Source organism: Colossoma macropomum, unplaced genomic scaffold, assembly GCF_904425465.1.
Source record: "Colossoma macropomum unplaced genomic scaffold, Colossoma_macropomum, whole genome shotgun sequence".
Taxonomy (NCBI): domain Eukaryota; kingdom Metazoa; phylum Chordata; class Actinopteri; order Characiformes; family Serrasalmidae; genus Colossoma; species Colossoma macropomum.
In genome coordinates, this window is record NW_023494789.1 from 8,679,588 (window position 1) to 8,700,987 (window position 21,400).

Genomic DNA, 21,400 nt, shown 5'->3' on the forward strand with positions numbered 1-21,400 from the left:
CTCCACCATGAATGGATTAAAATAAATGGATTAACAGGACATTTTAGGCCAAAACTTTATCACAAAATTACTGTAAAACAATGGGCCTGTTCTTGAGAAAGGTCTTAAGAAAAAGTCTACGTCAGATTTGTGACGTGTTCTAGAACTGTTCACACCTTTGCGCAGATTCTGTTCTTACCTAAGAACAAATCCCCAATAAGAAAACACCGGTGAGTGTCAGAATCTTTGTGAAAACTGCGTAAGTGGGTTTTAAGTAGAAATTGCTTCTTAAGAATGGTTGGTGAATGAGGCCCAATGTGTCAGACATCAGGCAGCGTATATCTAACCACTTCATGTGATAACTTTCTGTGAGGGAGGCTTTAGAGGTGGACGTCTGGTTCCTATCACCTCCACTGTGAACAATTCTGACTTGGCAAGTTTATCTAGAACGGAGCATTTCACAGCAAACCACTCTGAATGACATTGTTTACATCTCAACCATTTAATTATATAGAGTTTTTGAAAAATCAGCGAAGTTCCCCTTTAAGTTTGGTAGTATGTGGTTTTGGATGCGGCCAAAATAGTACAGCACCATCAGTAGTGTATTCATTAGTATACAGGTAAAGTATCAGTATGTGGTTTTGGACACAGCCTCTGGTTAGCCACTTTAAACCAGCTCTAGAATCTATCCTTCATCACGGATGGGCACAAGAGACACACATTTAGAGATACACACCCCTAGATTTTAAGTGTGGGTTGAGTCTTTACTTGAATGTGACCCTTATGGGGAAAAGAAGTTAGCATTATGAACTGAGGACCATAAAAAATTGGGAAATTTGGAAAGATTTCATTCTTTTTTGTGTGGGCATGTCTTAATGTGCCAGCTGAGCCTGGTTATTTATGATGCGTGGAAACTGGGGGGGAAATGATTTCCAGTAAACAAATAAATAAATAAATAAATAAATTAGGGGTGGGGGATACAGCTTGCCAAGCAATATGAACCAGTAATTTTGAACGTGTTCCTGTGCACTTAGAAATGAGAAATCCTTGTGCTTTCTGTGAAAGTAGGTCTCAATGAAAATGTGCCTTTATATACACTGAAGAACTGCATGTTCCATTACAAAGAGATCATAATTAATCCTGTTTAATTGGATTTAGTGCAGTGCAGCCTGAATATAAATCACTGCATTCTTAGTTTTTGATATTTTTTAAACGCGGCACTCTTTTTTTTGTCTCTTCCAAACTATATATTGTGATGCATATCGTGAAAATGTATTAAAGCATCGTGATATTTTTCATATCACCCACCCCTACAAGGAATATCAGATATTTTCCAAACGTTGGCTATTGGACACATTCTGAAAGACTTCAGACGTGTTCTATATAAGCCCCCAGTCTCCTTCCAACCCCCAACTCCATCAGCCTGTCCACTCCATATGGAGTGAAGCATATAACCCTCTTCATTAACCGACTTCATTAAGTACATCTCCTCATTTGTGCACTCATTGTCCATTTTATCAGCTCTACTTACAGACTGTAGTCCTGTTTCTCTGCATACTTTGATAGCCCTCTTTCACTCTGTTCTTCAGTGGTCAGGACCCCCACAGGACCACCATAGAGCGTGTATTATTTGGGAGGTGGATCATTCTCGGCACTGCAGTAACACTGACTGTGGTGGTGGTGGTGTGTTAGTGTGCGTTGCGCTGGTCTGAGTGGATCAGACACAGCAGTGCTGCTGGAGTTTTTAAACACCTCAGTATCACTGCTGGACTGAGAACCAAAAACATCCAGCCAATAGTGTCCTGTGGGCAGCATCATCATGTGGGACAATATTGACTGGATATTTTTGGTTATGGACTATTCTCAGTCCAGCAGTGACACTGAAGTGTTTAAAAACTGCAGTACTGAGAATGACCCACCACCCAAATAGTACCTGCTCTGTGAGGGTCCATGGGGGTCCTGACCACTGAAGAACAGGGTAAAAGGGGGCTAACAAAGTATGGAGAGAAACAGATGGACTACAGTCTGTAACTGTAGAACTACAAAGTGCACCTATATAGTAAGTGGAGCTGATAAAATGGACAATGAGCTCAGAAACAAGGAGGTGGTCGTAATGTTATGCCTGATCGGTGTATCTTTGTTTATTTCCTTATCAGCACCATTTTTGTATGTCTCTGGCAGAACTGAACCACTAGAGGGCAGAATTTAATAGAATACAAGTGCTGGAAAATACAACGGATGACCTCATCTGGCCTCCTTTGATTAATCACATCAGTGAAGTTGTAGAGCACTATGGGATTAAAATAATCCTTCTATTTGCCATGTATCACTAATAGGGTTGTGCATCTTGCTCATTCAAATGATACAACGTGAACCTATATGCATGGCTTATGATACAATATAAAAACAATACAGTTAAACAAATAATCCAATTAGATTTGATTCAGGTCTGAGCCGATCTGATTCAGTCCAGTTAAATTTACCTTGTACTGAAGCACATTACATTTTTCAGGTCTCTGGCACTAAAGTCCCTGTGTTTTCCCATATGTAGGAGTGTAAAGCATGGCTTAAGCCACTGGTTCTGAAAGTGGGGCCTGTCATGTGCCAGGTGGTCACCATTTTATTAATAAATAAAACGTGACCGTGGGGATGGCCTGCACTACATTGTACATCCCAAACAAAGATTACCTACAATTTCACTACCCCATCACTCGCTACGCTTAAATATTAATCACTTGCTTATTCTAACTATCCAGTATACCAAGGATAAAATTTGAAACAGCCAAATACCTAAGCACATATTTTAGAACTAGAACCAATTCAACTACCTTGAATTGGATTTTACTCGGAACAATAACCATCAGATGTATGTAACTGTTCTTATGGATCTTTGAGGACTGTGAAAAACAGCCTCACATTTGCTTTTTGGACCTTTATGGTCATCTAACGTGTTCACGTCCATCAAGCAGCAGCTTGTTTAGGGTAAGAGAGTCCTAATAAACTAAATGCATCAACTGTCTTAAAGTGCTAGCAAATGTGGCCTTGAAGCCATCACAAGCTAAAGCAGCTTCTGGTTACAAAGCATCCTGATCACATCACCAAAATATAAAGGCGCAAGAATTAGTAACGCAATCTCGGCCATAATATTGGAGTAAGTGCAAAGGCCTTCTTATTCAGTAGCTCAGCAGATTGCTAAAAACAAAAAGCCACATGAGACTGTAGAAGACCCGCTGCTCTGATCAAACATGATGCTGCCATAATTTGTCCAACGTGTCCAACATCTGAACCGTCGGACTGTATTAATGGACAAAATCTGTTGGGGTCCATGGTTCCAGTCCAAGGAGAACATCAATTTGTGACATTTCGATTTGACCCAGATGGATTTCTGCTGTGTTTTAATTCCATCCCTACTCATTGCTACACTGAGAAAAATGCCTGAAAGAAATGAAAATGATACAAACTTTAAGGGAAAAAAAACATTTAAAAATCAACAAGAATTTCAAGTATGAGTGATCAGTTTTTAATTGAAACATCGGTGCAACATTATTTCAATGTTACATCACAGTATGACCTGTAATGTTCACAATATTTACAAAACTGCTGTTCAGGACAACCCATAAAAATCTACAAAAAAAACCAAACAAATCAAAAACAAAAAAACAAAACAAACAAAAAGCAATAAGAAATTATGGACTTCAACAAACTATTCCTAACCTCCGCATCAAAGCTATCTGAAACGAATGAAATCAAGTGCACAACATACTTTACAAAGTCAATGGCCGTAAAGTATATATTGGTGAGAAAATATATACTTAGTTACATGTTGGGGGGAAAAAATTAAAACCTCTGATACTGACGACGCAAAGCTTGGTCATACCAATCAGATAAAGAGCAAGCAAAGAGGCCCAAAAAGAAAGAAAGAAAGATACAAAAAAAACACAAGAAAATCAGAAATGAAAGATATGAGCAAACATACATAAGCAGAAAGTTCTGGACAACATTGACCATCTGAACACAAAAGAAAAATGTTTTTGACCTTGAAACATTGCGAGTCAGAGTGTAGGGGAGTTGAACAGGGTGTGTTCTGAGCTCCATGCCATGGCACTGAGCGCAGAGTGGACTTCACCAGAAACCGGGGACATGCGCAGGACAGACTTAAGGGTCAGGAGCGGTTAGCAAAGCGTCTTAAAGAAGTTAGAGTGGACTAGGCTGAGGAAAAGCAGGGCATTGACCGTTGAACTGTGCCACAGACTGCGTCAACAGACACTGAGAAGGTTCCAACTCGCTTGACGTTCGTGTACATTTGCATGAGGAAAACGTAAAGGACATTCAGATGACACAACATGGCTGCTTTTCAGATCCATATTCTGTTATATTGCACTCAATACTTTAGTAGTGAATTTCCTATAAAGAAAGATAAAACAATGGCAGAAACAAAATGGGGAGCAACGGAATACAATAAAATGAGGAGGCTAACAAAACGCTAGCATTAAAGTCTCTGACAGCTGATCACTGCAACTGATCAGCAGCAACAAACGCTAAATTGTCTACTGTAGGCCTCGTGATACGTGTATCACATCATTATCAACTTACAAATGATGTGTATTCATACATGAAAAGCTTGACAAAACATGCTAATATCGCTAACGCTGAAAGGAAGCTGGTGGACATGAATTAGCATGACAATGTTAGCTGCTAATCACTTTTCCCTCACAGTTAGCAACATTAGCATTTTTTTGACTAAACTTTTCCTTAAATCTGCCTAATTTGTCATTAGTTTGCTAGGCTAATCTTATGTCAAAGTTAATAAGCTAACCTAGTTAGCCTGTTTCAAGGACTACAAATACTTATTAGTGTTTTTAGTGAGATTTCTGTTCTCTGTAGTGTTAACAGTTCTCAGGTCAGTCACTTCATTCTTGCACATCCCTACAGTGTTGGCAAACTTGCCCTATTACAACAACACCTTTCTTTTCAATAGTTAAGCTTAAGATTTGAACCTACAGTATAAAAAGGCTAACTTAGGGGTAAAAAAGGTAAATCCTACAGGCCTCTTTAGCCTTTTAGGCTAATAATCTCTCATTTACATTTACGACCAGCAGTCAGTGATATTCCATACATAGAAAAAAAGAAAGGAAAAAAAAATAAAAAAAATAAAAAAAAACAGCCATAAAAACCAAAATCAAAACTGTATACCTCTTAAACCACAAATCATAGCCCTCTCCTCATAGAACTGAAATCTGAACGGCTGACAGGTCTCCCTGAGTCTGTACAAGATTTCAGTATTTCATCAGACCGTTTGTCCGTTTCCTCCTCCGACTCCGCGCTCGGCGCAACAGAAAGACGTAACAGTGTTATACAACAACAAGCCGTGTGCCACAAAACACCACAGACATTAAATAAACAGGGCAGAAAATATAGGTATCTGTTAAATGAATAATACTGAATATCAAGGCTGTATCTCTTGAACAAGAGCGATACATATAAGATATAGGCTTTATACATACACATGTAAGGCTTTACCGAGCATTCGCTCAGGGTTGTATTATTGCCAAGTACAATTGAACAGCTAAAATAAATACAGAATACTGTACATAAATAATTTATAACAAAAGAAAATATAAGGCCCCTAACTGCAAATTGAACCTCTCTCTCTCCCTTGATGACGCTGTCAGTCTGTTTCGGGTCAAACGTGCCTTAGTGAAATGAAGACGGATTGGATTTGGAGGTTGGGTCATGGGAGTCCATCTATTCCATGATTCAATGGAATAACTGAAGCCAGTCTCTGCGCACAAATGCATTTTTTCGTAGCTGTCCCAAAGTTTACAGAGTGTTAAGCCAGAGCTTAGAGTCATTATGTAAGGCTGCACACATGATATGGTGTCCAATCGAACTTAAGACCCCGTTCACACCTGGTCTCTTCATGGGAGTAGTATTTGGATTGTACCCTGATAAGAGTTTAGCCACATGCATTTACACTTGGTAGTCAAATGCGTCTCAGGTGAGTCAGACTGAAATCCGACTGCTGTGTGGGATGGAATATGCAAATCCACTCGTCACGCGGCAACCAATTAGCAATCGTTTATCCATTTAGCCTCTTTGTCTGCAGAAATGCTAATAAGCATTTCATTTCATCCGGTCCCAAACCATGATTATGTTCTTCGAAGACGTGGATCACGTGCCCAGTGAGGTACTGCATGGGGACTTTTGACTGTACTGGGAGGGGTTTTGGTTGTCGAATGGAGAGACAGATGCATTTGCATTGCATCTCAGACCACCTCTTGAAGTGGTTTAAGCAATTGGATGCGTTTACATTTGCATTTTTATGTGGCTTGGTCCTATCCCGATATATAATTCTGATGCTCAAGATGCGTGAAGTGACCAGGCGTAAAAGGGGTCTAAGCTGGAGATGACAACAAATACACTGTGTTAATGTAGCCTCAATTAAAGGGGTATTACATTGATTCTGCACAATTTCTGCATAATTCAATTATTGAGATGCAAACGTCATTCAGAGGTTGATGTTAAAGGGTGATTTCTTTGCAGTGGTGGTGACAGGAACCAGAGGTCACGTTGTCTACAATGAAAAAACAGCCATTTTATTTACCATTCAAAATGACCAACGAACCTACATATGTCAGTTTTTATGTGTAATGTCTGTAGTGGTAAATCTAAGTTTTCACTGGGGACTATTTTGACACTCCCCTGCACGCACCTCTCTGCCATTAATAGATGAAAAAATATGTTTTAGGAAAAACCTTCAAAAAGCTATCATAAAAAAAATTTCTGACACAAGGCAGCATATTTGTAACCATTTAGTGTAAGAACTTTCTGTGCATTAAACGATTTAGACATCTGGTTCCTATCACCACCACTGTAAACAATTCTGACTCACATCAAACCACTCCATGACTGTTTATATCTTTAATAATTTAATTATGTAGAAATCAGTCGAATATTACCGTAAGACACAAAAATACTACATCTAATCTATCCTTAAAGTGTGACCTTTCATACGCATACAAAAAAATATATAAGTTGGAATTAAAGGGCCCATATTCTACAGTTGTCTTATATTTTACTTTCTTTCTTTTATTTATCTATTTATTTATTTTCTACCCTTACGTCCACCTATGACATTTCAGGGCTTTATGCTCCAAAAGGACCCATTATTCAATTTTTACATGATCATTTTCCAACCTCTCTTTAACTGAATTTTGGGCTGGCATATATAGATAATTTCTGTTCTAATTGGCTGTCCTCTATTGTGCCTCATTCAAAAAGTTGTCCAAAACATTAGGCTAAAACATTCCAAAATTTCAGCATTATTCGGTGGGGCTAAAATGCTGTAGACCGAATAGCCATATATATTTAAATGTGTTTGTTTGGTTGACATTACAAAACCAATGAATTCAAAAACAGGCTGTTTTTTGTAGCTTATTCTCTATATATGAGCTGGTGAATGAACAGTGAAACTCTACAGGGTTTACATGTTACATTAAACTCACATTTCAAAAAAGTGAGGAATTTTACAAGATATTGGCCCTTAAACATGCTCTGAATTTCCAGATTTGCACAAAAATGAAACTGAGTATGGCAACTTCTCATTAGGTTTGAACTGCATTTGAATTGGACTGCAACAGTAGCTACGAAAGAACACATCTGTGGCCGGAGCTCGGACAGTCAAATTAGATTAGCGGCCAGTTACAAATCTCACAAATCACTAGAAATAAAGCAACATCAGAAGACTATAAAATCCTCCAGCACTGAATATGAATATGATAAAAGATGAGAAATGGATATCAGCCACATGTGGACTGGTAGTGTTCAGTGGAGGAAGACCACAACCAGAGAAGTCAGACCTGCGGTGTTTCATGCCCCTTTTCGGTTGGTGAAGTCCACTCTTCGACACACACAGAGCTGCAAACGTCTGTTCTCTCACACGCACACTTACTGCCATGGTGTGAGCGGATGACATTGATCAGGGTTTCAACTCCATGCCTACCCGTCGCAGCTACACACACACACACACACACGCACAAACAAAAACACGCACACACTCCAACAGAAGCACATAAAAGTATCTGACTGACTCTTCTTATTCATCCTATTCACACGTGGCCTTATGGGCCAAGAACTGAATAGAAACCAACACACTGGTAGATGTTTTCTGCTTTGATTTGTTGTCGTTTTTTTTTTTTGTACAACTGAAGATAAAGTATGCATTGAGTCTGCTTGTACATGGCATTATCGTACAATATTTACATTTTCTTCCCAAGATTTCACCATGAAATTTCTGTATTGTCTATATACACATTGAAAATGTATCAGAAATATTTGGACTGTCTATTCTTTAAATGCAGTATTTTTTTCTTCTTTTTTTGTTATTTTCTTTGTATTCTAGAAAAAAATAGTTCTTCAGTGAGTTGTAGTCAAATCGCCACCATTTCTGATTGGCTTATCCAGCACCTGTCAGTCACTTTGTGAGGGCGGGGCCTTGACGAGCCGTCTGCTAGAGCATAGCACCAGGTCGGAGTTGAACAGAGAGAGAGAGAACGAGAGAGGATGCGTGTGTGTTTGAGTAGCTCTGAGGCTGGATACTGCTCTGGTCACTGGTTTCTCTCTCTGTTATCTGGAGATTTTCCTCCTCTTGGGTTTGGGCAGCTTCACCTGCCGTTCTCGCTCTCTCGAGGACATCGGATGTACCTGGGAAAAAAAAAAAATAATAAAAACACATAAAAATGAGGGCCTGATCTTTATGAAAACTGTCACAGAAGCAGATTTGAACTGATAGAATTTTATATGCATATGTGCACACGCTCATCCTTCTACAAAATTCTGTTTTGAATGATAAACACTAATTAAACATTGTGTAAATCTGAAAACTTTTTACAATTTTTAAATTTTAATTTTAATCTTGTTTCTTGCTACATGAAATGTACCTGACTTCAGCTACAGTAACGTTAACTTGCCAGATTAACTTAATGGTAAAATGAGCTATCACTGATGTTAGTAGTTAAAACTAAGTAGTACAGTTGGTTTCATACTTGCATATTCAGGTTTCTTCAATAACTTTTGATCAGAAGATGCAAAATGCATAACATAACTCACTGCAACCAAGAAGAGCAGCTACAAATTAGTTTTCATATAAAATCCATCCTGTATTTTCTAACACACTGATTTCTATGGAAAAAAATCTAGGAGATGCTCAGGAACAGTCATCAAACGCGGCTGCAAGTGGCAACCAGCGGGGTCCAAGCACTCAATATGGAGATCTGACCCAGAATAGGCCTTTTAGCAGATATGACACAAATGATGGGCAGTATTTTTAGAATGACATCCATTTATAATGATTGGTTTTAAATGGTCTTAAAAATGCCAACTTGACTGACCTCCTGACTGTGATACACCAAGCAACATGTATTTTTAAACAAATAAGTCAAAATACCTGGAAAGCATAACAGTTTCTGATATTCATCGTATTTTAATGTCAAGAGTGCACAACAGTGCTTAGTTTTCAGGTTCCAAACATTACAAATGTTTTATGCAGCATAATGCGTTCAGACCCCCTTTCAGCTGGGGGGATTGATTCATTTCTAAACTTGTCCTGCCTTATAACAGTTGAAAGGTGAACAAATTCCAGTGGTTTCAAAAGTGCTTCAATTACCGATATGACTGTCACTTGTCAGTTCTCAGTTTCAAACTGTCAAATATCTTAAATACAAAAGAGACGACTGTCCTATCTTCATTTTTCAGATTTTTAGATAAACTCTATAACACAATTTCTCTTGAATTGTAATCATAAAAATGTCAAAACAGAAATATATTCATTTCAACATTTAGTCAAATCTCATCCACTGGTGTCTAAATGTATTTTCCAAAAGTTAACTTTGAGTGCTTAGCTCATCTTCACTTGGCACATCAACATGTCTTACCACAGAAACATAAATTTCCTGTACAATCTTACTAGAGTATCTAAGTATGTCTATTTTGTTTGTACTTGTGATAATGTTTACTTAGTTGGATTTATGCTAGAATTTTTATGACAAAATGCCATAAAAATGTTTTAATAATAGTGCGTAGTGTTTTCATGATTAAACAATAAAAGGAAAACAATGCCTAAAAGGTATATTTATTGCATATTTATTATATTTATATATAAAAATACAAAGATGATCAGAATTCGCAGCTTGGCGAATATGATGGAGCATTTAAGTTACTCACAGTGCCTGACATCTTGTCCAGCTCACTCATGGCTTCCTGGATAGCAGCTTCTAAATGATTATTCAACTTCCCAGCTCTGTGAGAGAAAAGAGATACAAACTTAACATTCACCCGCCAAGCTGCAAAAAAGACTGGCGCATCAAGCAGAGGCAAACCTGCCGAAACAAGACTGATTTCATGCTGGGTGTTGGAAGTGAATCTGCAGGCCACTGAGCTGTTGTAGTTCTGTTCTCCACCAGCAGATGGCCCCTAATCCAAACTCTCACTGAGCTATAGTCCACAGAAATCTTTCTCTCGCAAATGAGCAGCAATATTTAGAGCTTGGAACGTAGGCCAAGAACTGGCTTCACTGCAGGTTTGGTCTGAGCTGTTTGCCAGCCATTTAAGTTAACTTCAAGGGTTTTGTTTACGGCAGACTTGGTCATAATAAAGAGAACTCTGACTATTTCTATGCAGACACACCAAAGAGATGCTTACATTCTGTTCCTTTTGGCGGCTCTGTCCAGCGCCTCCAGGTCCTGTGTTAGTGTTTTCAGCTTCTCAGGCTCCACCTAAGTGACAAAATGTTTTCCGAGTTACATTTTATCATTTTTTTCCCCCAGAATCTCAATCCCATTATCGTGCAATAATATCCCCAATCCTATGAAGTCATTTTAAATTCCATACAGGTAGTATTGTCATAGAGCATTTACCCATTATAATAATTCGTTACATTAATAAGGCAACTAATAATTAAACAATAAATTGAGAAAAGAAAAATCCAAAACCAACAGATCAGGTGAGGCGTCACATGCTTTTTCTTTGAAGATGGAACAGATTATAAAAGCATTAAAACAAAACTATAAAATGTGCAAAAAGTAAAGCAACTATAAAATATGCATGATTTTGTGCTTTTTTTTCTGTTCTAGCACATCTGACTCAACTCATTGACCAATTAACAAGCTCCTCGTCAGCTGGGTCAGGAGTGTAAAGTAATGATTACGCTAAAATTTGAGGGGCATGGAGTCCCCAGGCGATTGGGAACCCCTGGTATAATACATATGAAATAATGACAGTGAGTGTAACCAACTTGCCATGTGCAACGTACAGGCAAAATATACCAGCTTTGCTTTGTGTATATTTACCTTAAAAAGTGCATGACACCTGCCCTCAATTTCTCTAGATTACAGGCCACGAGCCTGAAGGGAATCCTTCATAATGAAAGTGCTCTAACAATGCTAATAAAGAATGACTAAGCAGAACCTCATATAAGGTCAGCAATACTGTGCAAACCAGATCACGGTAACTCCATTATTAGCCTTCCTTGAAAGGTATACTTCAAGCTAGAATTCTAATAATGCTAATAAAAAATGAAGCAGTGTAAATTCATAATCTGAGAGAATACTTAGTGTTCTTATAGTTTATACTCGGTATTATACTTCATAATAGACAGCTAACAATGTTAATAAAGAACAAAGCATTATAACATCATCACTGCCGAAACAACAAAAAAACTGCCGCTTCATTTTTTTTTTTTATTTTACAGGAGAAAAGTTAAATTAAAGCATTACTGTAAACCAAATATATTCCAAGTAATTTTGAACCATTTCTACTGGTTTATTGGTCATAAACTGCCATTGTAAAGGGCAGCTGTTGTGCTCAAATAATGTAGAAATATAAAGATGGTTCTGATATGGCTGCGATGATAAGCTAGAATAAGGCCAGCTGCACTATGCTAGCCAGCTCATGCTAACATTTCTTGAAAGGAGTACCTCAAACTAGACTTCTAACAATGCTAATAAAGAATGGAGATATAAAAACTAGCATACAGCGAGCTGAACTACGACAACCGGATAACGTTACCTTATCTTAGCTTTCCTCAAAAAAAATTTAACTAGCACAGAATGCATTGCTAATGAAGTAGGAACAATATAATTCATGTTTCATGATTAGCATTGCTTGAAAAGAATACTTCAAACTATAACGCTAATAACACTAGTGAAGAATGAAGCTGTGTGGCTAACAGAATTACAAAAGGCAAATCATGCTAGCTTATTTCATAATTAACCTTCCTTCGACAGAAATACTTCAAACTATAATGCTAACAATGCTAATAAAGAACTCAGTAATATAAGCGAGTATAAGGCCAGCTGCACTACGCAAACCAGATCACACTAATTTATTTCATCATTAGCTTCCCTACATGGAGTTCCAGATGAGCCACTCTGTTCATCTCACCTTGGCCTGGTCAGACAGCTGCATGCTGGGATTGTGCCCGTGCTCCTCCCCCACCAGTTTGTTGGGCCAGGGAGGGAAGCCTTTGATTGGCCAAACGAGCTCGCCCATGAAGCCTCTGGACCGGTAGGGCAGCAGGTCGGCGGAGGGCGAGTCCGGGTGCCGCAGCTCCTCCTCACTGCTCAGGCTCTTGGTGTCGGAGGGGCTCGGTGCGCAGTGCCCATTAAAGTGCCCATTGAAGTGAGCGTAGTCCTTCAGCAGCGGTCCCTCTAGGCTAGTGGAGGATCCTGGTGACTGGTCGTCCCCCGTCAGCGGTTCACCGTAGCCACCGCCGCGGCCAGAAGGGGGCAGGCCACCGTTGACATGGGCACAGCGCTCCACTGTCTGCTCCAGTCGCTCCTTGAAGTTGACCGGCGTGCGGGTGCAATGGTTGTAGCGGAAGTTCCCAGTATCGTCACCCTGTGGCTCAGGTGGGTCACGGGACTGCGGGGTTGTTGCCATGGCACCTGCTCGATCACCCCCATCGCCACATGGGCTGCTCCGCACCTGTGTGGAACATTCCAGAAACTCTTCCCCCCTCCACTGGGCGTGACCGGGCTCTTCCCACTGCCGGCGGGGCGAGCGAAAGTACTCGTGCGTTTCCGTGCTCTCCGGCGTGCTCTTGCCCTGCTCAGAACTCCTGCGGGTTCGGCCGGCTCGCGATGGAGGCGGCGGGGGTCTGGTCAGCACCTCCGGACCCTCGGACCCCCTGGGACCATGGATGACTGCGTTGACAGCATGCGGCAAGCTGTGAGGCTCGCCAATGGAGGCGGTGAAGGCGGTCATGGCACTGAGCGCAGGGACGGGGCTGGCCTGCGTGCTGCTGCTCACCGTCGTGGTGATGGTCACTTGCATGCCTTTGCTTGCAGCGTCTACCACTGCCCGATAGATTGCATCTACCGCTTCAGCACCGCCGCCCCCCGGCAATCTCTCTGACCCTTGACTTCCCGTGGCTCCTGCCATAGTGACCTCGCTCTGACCCGGGAGCTCCTGCTGACCGTCCTGGAACATTCCCGTCTCGGTAGGAAGCGAAGTCATGCCAGGCTGAGAACTCATCTGTGTATGAGAAACAGGGGTGCTGTCAGGCATGCAACCCTGGAACAAAGGTGGGGTCACCAAAGGTTAAAGTCATTAGGATTTAAGTAATTTGCTGGACGGTGCATTGCGGATGTTTTAAATTTTTCTTATTTTAATTTTTCCCTCTAATGTTTATGTGGTTTTATGTACTAAAAGTGTGTTTATGTTGCTGCCAGAACAAAACAGAGCTTGTAGAAAACCGAGACACAGTTTTTATCTTCTGACTATGGTTTTATCAGTTACTCGCCATAATGAGCTTTTGTCATTTTCTGCCATGAATTCTGTGTTTCTCTAGATTCTCCCGTGAGACAGTTATGCTGCTGACAAAGGTGAGCTCAGTTTCACACATATTACCAGAAAGTGTTTTTTGATGATTTTTCACATTTATATATTTATTATAAAATAGCTGTTTAGTTTCACAGAAATAAGTTGAAAAAATTGCATCAATGCTACCTTAACGTATAGACAAATGAGTATACAATGAAATCCTCAGTGCACAAAGCCCAGTCGATGACACAGCTTTTCCAGTATTTTGGAAATAAAAAATAATAAATACTGCTTTAGAACAAAACTATTTACAGCAGAACATAACTGCACATTACACCTTAACACATTGTACAGTTCTGCAAGGAAAAAAAAGGCCTTATGGGTTTTGCATACCTAATCCATTTTGCCCATATACGGTAAAACAATTCCTTTTGCATATTAAGGGAAGCGGAGAGCTTTTATGTAAATATCATCTATTATATCCATCCATTCATTCATTCACAGTAGGTGGCTCTGGATTCATATGTTTTCTAGTAATAGACTTTTTACTAGCTACTAAAAGTAGGAGAGCCAATTTCTTATCCTTGCTGTGAGACACCTCGAAATAATGTTACCTAAATATACAGCATCACATTTGAGAGGAATATCCTTTCCAAACAAGCTTCTATTTTTATATATCTCCTTCCAAAGGGAGCAAGAGCCCCACAACCCAAAAAACATGAAAATGGTCAGCATCATTTTCCCCTCAGTGTCTCCAGCATCCTGTGTCAATACCTAAATGTTGTTTTTGCAACGGTGTGATTAAAAAAGCGCAAAGTATTTTTCCAAGCAAATTCTCTCCACATGGCTGAACGGGTTAATTTCCTTTGTGGTTGGCAAATTCTGTGCTGTTTATCTTCTGTAATTAACATATTCCCCTCCATTTCCTATTTCTCTTCAACATAAATTGTATTTTCAGATTCTGCCTGAAGAAAATCTTTATACAGTCTAAAAATAACTTTATTATACACCTCCAATTTACATGCCGACAAAAATACTTTCAAAATTCCTGCTTCACTTGTCTTTAAAGCTTTGTCCGCATTTTGATTAAAGTAGTGTCGGACTTTGAGACGTCTGTAAGTCACTTCGTTCCAAACCATGTTTCGTCTGCAAAGAATCAAAACTCATTAAGGTTCCCTTTTCAATAAATGTGTAATAATTTGAGAGTCCTTTTCTGACCCAGGCCCAGAATCTATCGTCAAATTTATTTGGGATAAAATTGAATAAAGTCGAATGTGCCCAATTTCAATAGCCTCATTTTTTTTAATATTAAATTGAAGTGTTCCCTTTTAGTCGCGCATAACCTGCACTGAAGTCTTCATCATATGTGTTTTCCCTCTTTCTTGGCAGTTAACTGATAGCAAGATTAGTTGGCAACATTTTTTATTACCGGCATTATCAATGAAGTTGATTCGTTGTTGCAGTCCTAGATGTGACATCACAGCTACGATATATGAAAAAAGTCTGGTTTTGCAGCTTTGGTTCTAAAACTACATTCTAAACCTTTAACATTAACATAGCATGGCCGACTCTTTCCCTACATACCTTTAATTCAAAAACTGCTGTACAGTGGGACAAAAAGAGCACCAAACTTCAGAGTCAGACTGCTGATCTGCTTTCTCCTTTAATGTCTTAAGCCAGACGTACACTGTATGATTTTAGCCCATTTTTCAGCCTGATTTGGTCAGAGCCGACTGAATTTCATGTTCGTGCCGAATTTCAGCTTCATTGGCCATCGCCTTGCAGTGTGAGAGGGGAAACGATGCCCGATTAACTGCCCAAAGGAGCTCCGATTGAGCAGTCGGACGATCGGATGGATTTCTGACATGTCAGATATTTTGATCGCTCATCTCACAGCGTGAGCAGCCTCACGAACTGATTTCTCAAAGTTGCACCCAAAACCACACACAATCACAACCACCGCTCCTACATGGAGGCAAAAAAGTCCACATCTGCGGCACCAGCGTCCGTATATGCCAACTTTGCTCCATTTGACTGAGTTCAATTGCGAGGTATAAATAAAAACAGGGTTTTTTTGTCTTTGTAGAGCTGCCTGTAGACCGGCTGCTCTTCAGCTTCGGCGGCACAAGTTACTAAAGCTGTTGTAGCAGTTTGTCAATGGCTGAATCTGGCTTTTACACCAAAATAGTGCACTGTTTGTCCACTATGGAACTGTGCACACATGGCTGAATCTCAGAAGGCTATTTATTCAACATGTGATGCACTTTATGGGTGCAGGAGCAACTATTTTAATATGTGGTGCACTATGTATGGAGCAGGGGGCCATCTGAGATTCAGCCAGTGTTTTGATCAGGACATCGTAAGCGCAGCGTGTTGTTTTGAATAAAACACCTTTATTGTAGGCAGAGCGTCTGTAGGGGCTGCGTTTCACGTGCAGTGTGAGCACCCATGTTGAGTCATGTCAGTCGGACCGAGTGTTTTCGTATAATGTGAGCATATAAATCGCAGGCTTTGTCTGTACACGGTGGGCAATTCAAACGTACAGCATCACCAAAGAACAAGATTTCTAGAATCGCACAGTGTATGCCTGGCTTTACAGGATATGGATGGTAGAGCTGATAGCACTCTTACACAGGCAACACAGGCAATGTTTCAGAGTTCTGGTTAAGGAGCTCACCTGGTAGTCCTGGTACAGACAGGTCATGTTGGAGTTGGGGGCGTTATTTTCTGGAAAGGGCGTTTCTGAGTAGGGGTGCCCCTGGCCCTGGTATGGGGAGACCCTATGTACGCCCTGTAGTGCTGGGTGCAGCTGATGCTGCTGGTACATTTGTCCTGCGCCGCCCATCATATTGCCCATCCCGCAGTTCAGTGATGAAGCGTCACCTGTGAGGAAGACCAGAAGGAACAGGTTTAAATGGATAATTGTTACAATGTATAGACATACAGGCAGCAGAATAACACAGAGAGCTCCCAGTTGCTGGGATTCATTACTGGTTTACCAGGTCAAAGTCAGGATGATCATTTTTACCATCTGCTTCTCTACAGAGAAATTATACTTGAAACACTAATGAGTAATTAGGAATTACTGTCAGAAGGGTCATCCAAAATGATTTCATATATCACGGTGTTGGCTCATTTCACTCTATAAGTCCAATTTCTTCCAATCTAACTGCATAAGTGGCACATAACTCGCTATAATCCATATGATCACCCTTCAACGGGATTCTAAAGGTGTTTCTCCACTGCACAATCTCTCCTGTCCTCGGTAACACATGCAGCTGAAGCTGTTGACAATTTAGCGAATTCTGTACTGTTCCAGGTGATTTCACCAGGCACTATTACATGACCAGTGAGAGCGCCAGAATGTAAACCACAACAGTATGTTGATGTGTTGATCGCTATTTCTAGAATTATTACTTTGTTAATAGTTCAGGTGACCTGAGATAGCTAGGAAGCTAATGCTAACGCTATTAGCATGTATGCTATCCTTCACAGATTGAGTGTTTTTGCTTGTATTTCCACACCCAACAGAGAAAAATATAAACTTAGGTTGACTCCAGACATGATTCTGAGTAAATGCAAATGGTTTTGTGAGTGTGCAGAACAGCGCAGTATATCATTTCATGTCTGCCAATAAGTTCAACTAGTAAGCAAGCTAAGTTGGCAAATTAGCCAGATCAGATGCTTTGGAATGATACAAAATGACCAAAAAGTAAATTAAATTGTCATCATGGTTGTCATGATGGTTTCAGTCTCTCAAGTGGGTGGAAAATTAATTAGAACCAGAACCGTAAGTTCTGTTTATTCCCCTTTCAGAGCAGTTCCTGTTTTTGACAGTAAGGTGGACGAATGGCCTAAATGTACACATGTACCCAGATAGCAAGGGAACAGAGGGCCACTGTAGGCCCGCTGACGGCAAAGCTAGCGGCCCACTAGCGTTTTCCGGGCGGCCCACTGGTGGTTAAGCAGAGTATTAGAGAAAAAGCCACTTTTGATCGCTTTTCTACTCACAGTTCAATTTACGTATTTTTCCTTAATTTCTCTCTTTAGTTATCCTTTATAAACTTGTTTAGTAAATCATTTTAATCTAGCAAGGTGTCAGTGACAACATTTTCAAAAGCATTTTATATTAACTTTTTTCTCTCAGTTGTTTGTGTTGTTTGTCCAAGTTTATTTTTTCAAAATAAAAAAGACTATGTGCATTTAAAATCTGAGGAGATTAGAAACTACTTAGACCTTGTAGGCAGGACAATAACCTGGGTGGATTGAGGGTGGACCAGCAGTGGTATACAGTCAGTGGGGTGCCAACCTTATCGAGCCATCGGACTGATATATGTTTGCTATCTGGGTAAAGTAACAGTTAAAGTTTACTGCACAAGAGTATTTCAACCTCTCCATAATGGAAAATCTAAGAGACTTACTTTACTAATCATACAACTCTCAGACAACAAACGTCTGACGGGGAGACAATGTTCCATTCAATTATATTATGTTCTGCTGTCAAACACAAGTCTGTTTCATGGCAACAGCGTGACGCTTCCTGCTCATCAGTGTGGACAGCGCTTTATGACCTGTATTCTGTATAAACAGTCACTTACATTCAATATTAACATGGTAGCAGTGCTGCTCATTAGAAAATGAGCAAAATGAAAAGTACACAGACCCAAACTGCTGCTAGACTCCCAGTCAAATTACATATTGTCTATGTGAAAGTAGGTTTACACATCCTATTCAGTTAAACTTAATTATGCAAATTTTAGTGCACAATGTCTATTTATCTGCATTTGACATATTGGAATTATTAGAACATAATAAATGTGCCACAACCTTTGTACATACCATATTTTATGTTTTTCCCCTCAATATATGTTAAATTAAAAAACATTATTTGACCAGGGTGCCCAAAATTTTACACACAACTGTAGGTGCACTTTGAAGGTTAGACCTTCTGTTGCAGGAGTTTATTAGCCCCCCTGTACTCCATCTATTAATGAAAAGGGAGCATGGTCAGACCACCGATATGATTTGGGTGGTGGACATTCTTAGCCTAACAGTGACACCAACATAGTGGCATTTTTGTGTGTGTCTAAAATGTCAGGCACAGCTGCAGTGCTGGGTTTTTTTTTCTTCTTCTTCTTTTATATTTTTCATATTTTTGCCCCCAAATGTTTGTATCTGAATACTCATTAACTGGGTCTGCCCCATAGAGGGCGCTCTCAGTGCTTTATGGCCAGGGCTGGCGTGATTGGCTCTCCGCTCTCCAGATGGCACAGAGTCTGCTGTGCTCTCTCTGGTTTTCTCTCAGCATGTGTCTTCCTTTCTCTGCCTCTGTCTTCCTCTCTCAGGCAGGCAGGCAGTCTGGCTGGCTGATGCTTACTTGCTGCTCTATCTCTCTCTCTCTCTCTGAATAAAGAGGATAAAGGCTGCCAGACAGCACGGTAGGTGAGTGTATCTCTCTGAATATCTGTATGTATGAGTAATACCCAACTGTGCTCTGAACAGGTTAAAGTTGAACTCCACCCACAAATGTCTAAAGCTTCTAACAATGAATGAAAACTAACTGAGACCAGTCAGCATGTATGCTACCCTGTCCTCACTAGTTCTCATTCACTGTTAGCCAAGCTAGAAATTTCAGGAGACAATTTTACAATTTTCAGCAGTTTTAAGTTTTATAAATTATTGCACAATTAGCTTAGGGTGGTCCTAGATGCTTCAAGGAGAAGTCCACCGATTTTTCAAAACTTCTGCATAGTTCAATCCTTGAGGCTGAAATCCTCCTGAGTGGTTTGGTGTGAAATGCTCTGCTGTAGAGAAACTTGACGAGTTAGAAATGTTCACAGCAGTTCTGACAGGAATACATGGTACATTCATGGTAGAGAAATATATGCAGTGTGAATAAAATCATATATTTACACTATAAATATTGCAACTCCTGGTTCCTTTCACCAGCTGTTAAGAAGTCCAAGTTGGTAAGTTTCTCTACAAAGAAGCATTTCAAATCAAACCACTCTGAATGACTTTGTTAATATCTTGACATCTGAATTATGGTTTTTGAAAAGAATGGTAGAATTCCCCCTCAAAAAAGCATTACAGCTACAGTCTGGTAAAATGTGTGTATATATATATATATATATATATATATATATATATATATATATATATATACATATACACACACACACACACACACACACACACACACACATACATATATAATTTCTCCCTCACCCTAAATCAGCCAAAGCCAAGCTAAGACATACTAGCTTCCTCACTTTTGCACTTGACAAAAGTATTGGTAAAATTCAAGTTTGAAGATGACCGGTTCTACTGTTTTTAGCTATGGAACATAGTTTTGTCTATTTTATAAGTAACAGCAAGTCTATTTGAGATTACTTCACAATTTAACATGGTTTGAGGCAAATGTGTGAACATTTATCAGTAGCGAACATTGACTACTTGAGGTAGGCCTTCATTTTGGGTCATAAATGTCAAAACTCTGCCAAAAACAAGGAAGAAAAGTACTTTTATGATAGTGCTAATTTCTGTTACCACCCCTAGGAGAGGTGCGCATAAACATTTGTTGGCTGTTCTAAAAGGACATAACTTATCTGAAGCTTGTAAAAGCCTTTTACTAAAGAGTCCTGGCATAGAGCTAGTGCTGTTTTCCACCTCTAACAACTGACTGAAACCTGGTTAGACTAAGGCTTGGCTATCTAGAAGGTCCAGAAGGCCAGGAGTGATTTTCCTCTCCTAAAATTAGTCCCACACATTGAAAATCGAAATGTGATTAGCTAATTTCTCTGTTATTTCCTAGATATACAGGTGGTTAACTAGGACATATAAGGCCTTTAGTCCAACTCCTGAAGGCCTAGCCAATGGAAAAGCTTGTTGGGCTGTATCTACCTAGATACTGTGGGGTGAAAAAATCCTGAGTGGATAATTTTCAGTGGATGCTTCGAAATGTTAACATTTCTATTTTAAACTAAAACTTAATAATCAAATGAGATGCAAGATTACAATAGTTTTAGATTTTAAATATTAAAAGCCTGGTAATTCTACAAAATAAAATACAAATTACAAACGTATTTTTTTTTACTTCCCAGAAATATTTTGCCCTATTTGGAAACATTTGTGTGAAAGCCTAGAAGGCCCTGAGGGTTGATTTGGGTTTTTAGTTTGCATAGTATTAATTAGTGGGTGTACTGGTGGCTTGTAGCTCCAGTACAACGCTAAAGCAAACTTTAGACACTAAATATTTCTTGGCAGGTGGACTACATCTGGAGTAAGAGGATATTTGATTTCTACATTTCATTCATCACTTTAAGAGATTATAACTAATCTCATGGGGCCATTACTATAGATGGGAGGTGTTAATATTGTTTAGTCTTAATTCTCCTAGTTTACAGTAGTTTACTCCAAGTCAAAAAGTGCACTCAAAAGTGCACCCCCCCGTCTAGTTCAAATTAAATGCAAATTAAATTAGAACAAAGTTTTAATGACAGCTATGCACCAGTCAGCAAACATACTCTCTGCATTTTAAATCTGTACCTTGAAGGTACCAACAACAGCTCAGTCAGTTCCATCAATTTCTGATTTTACACTT

At 39.7% G+C, this 21,400-nt stretch overlaps 1 protein-coding gene across 2 annotated transcripts in view; it reads right to left on the reverse strand.

The window, feature by feature from the left end:
• Positions 1 to 3,631: 3,631 nt before the first annotated feature.
• LOC118807863 (methyl-CpG-binding domain protein 5-like) overlaps positions 3,632 to 21,400 on the reverse strand; it is a 58,431-nt gene continuing 40,662 nt past the window's right edge. Inside the window, exons 6-10 of one of the 2 annotated variants that reach the window (XM_036570010.1) lie at positions 16,475 to 16,680; positions 12,418 to 13,548; positions 10,678 to 10,751; positions 10,201 to 10,276; positions 3,632 to 8,682 (exon numbers count right to left, since the gene is read on the reverse strand). In XM_036570010.1, the coding sequence (XP_036425903.1) occupies positions 8,605 to 8,682; positions 10,201 to 10,276; positions 10,678 to 10,751; positions 12,418 to 13,548; positions 16,475 to 16,680 (1,565 nt within the window). In that variant the 3' untranslated portion in view covers positions 3,632 to 8,604. The remainder of the gene's footprint in view (positions 8,683 to 10,200; positions 10,277 to 10,677; positions 10,752 to 12,417; positions 13,549 to 16,474; positions 16,681 to 21,400) is intronic. The other variant, XM_036570012.1, reaches the window with a different exon arrangement.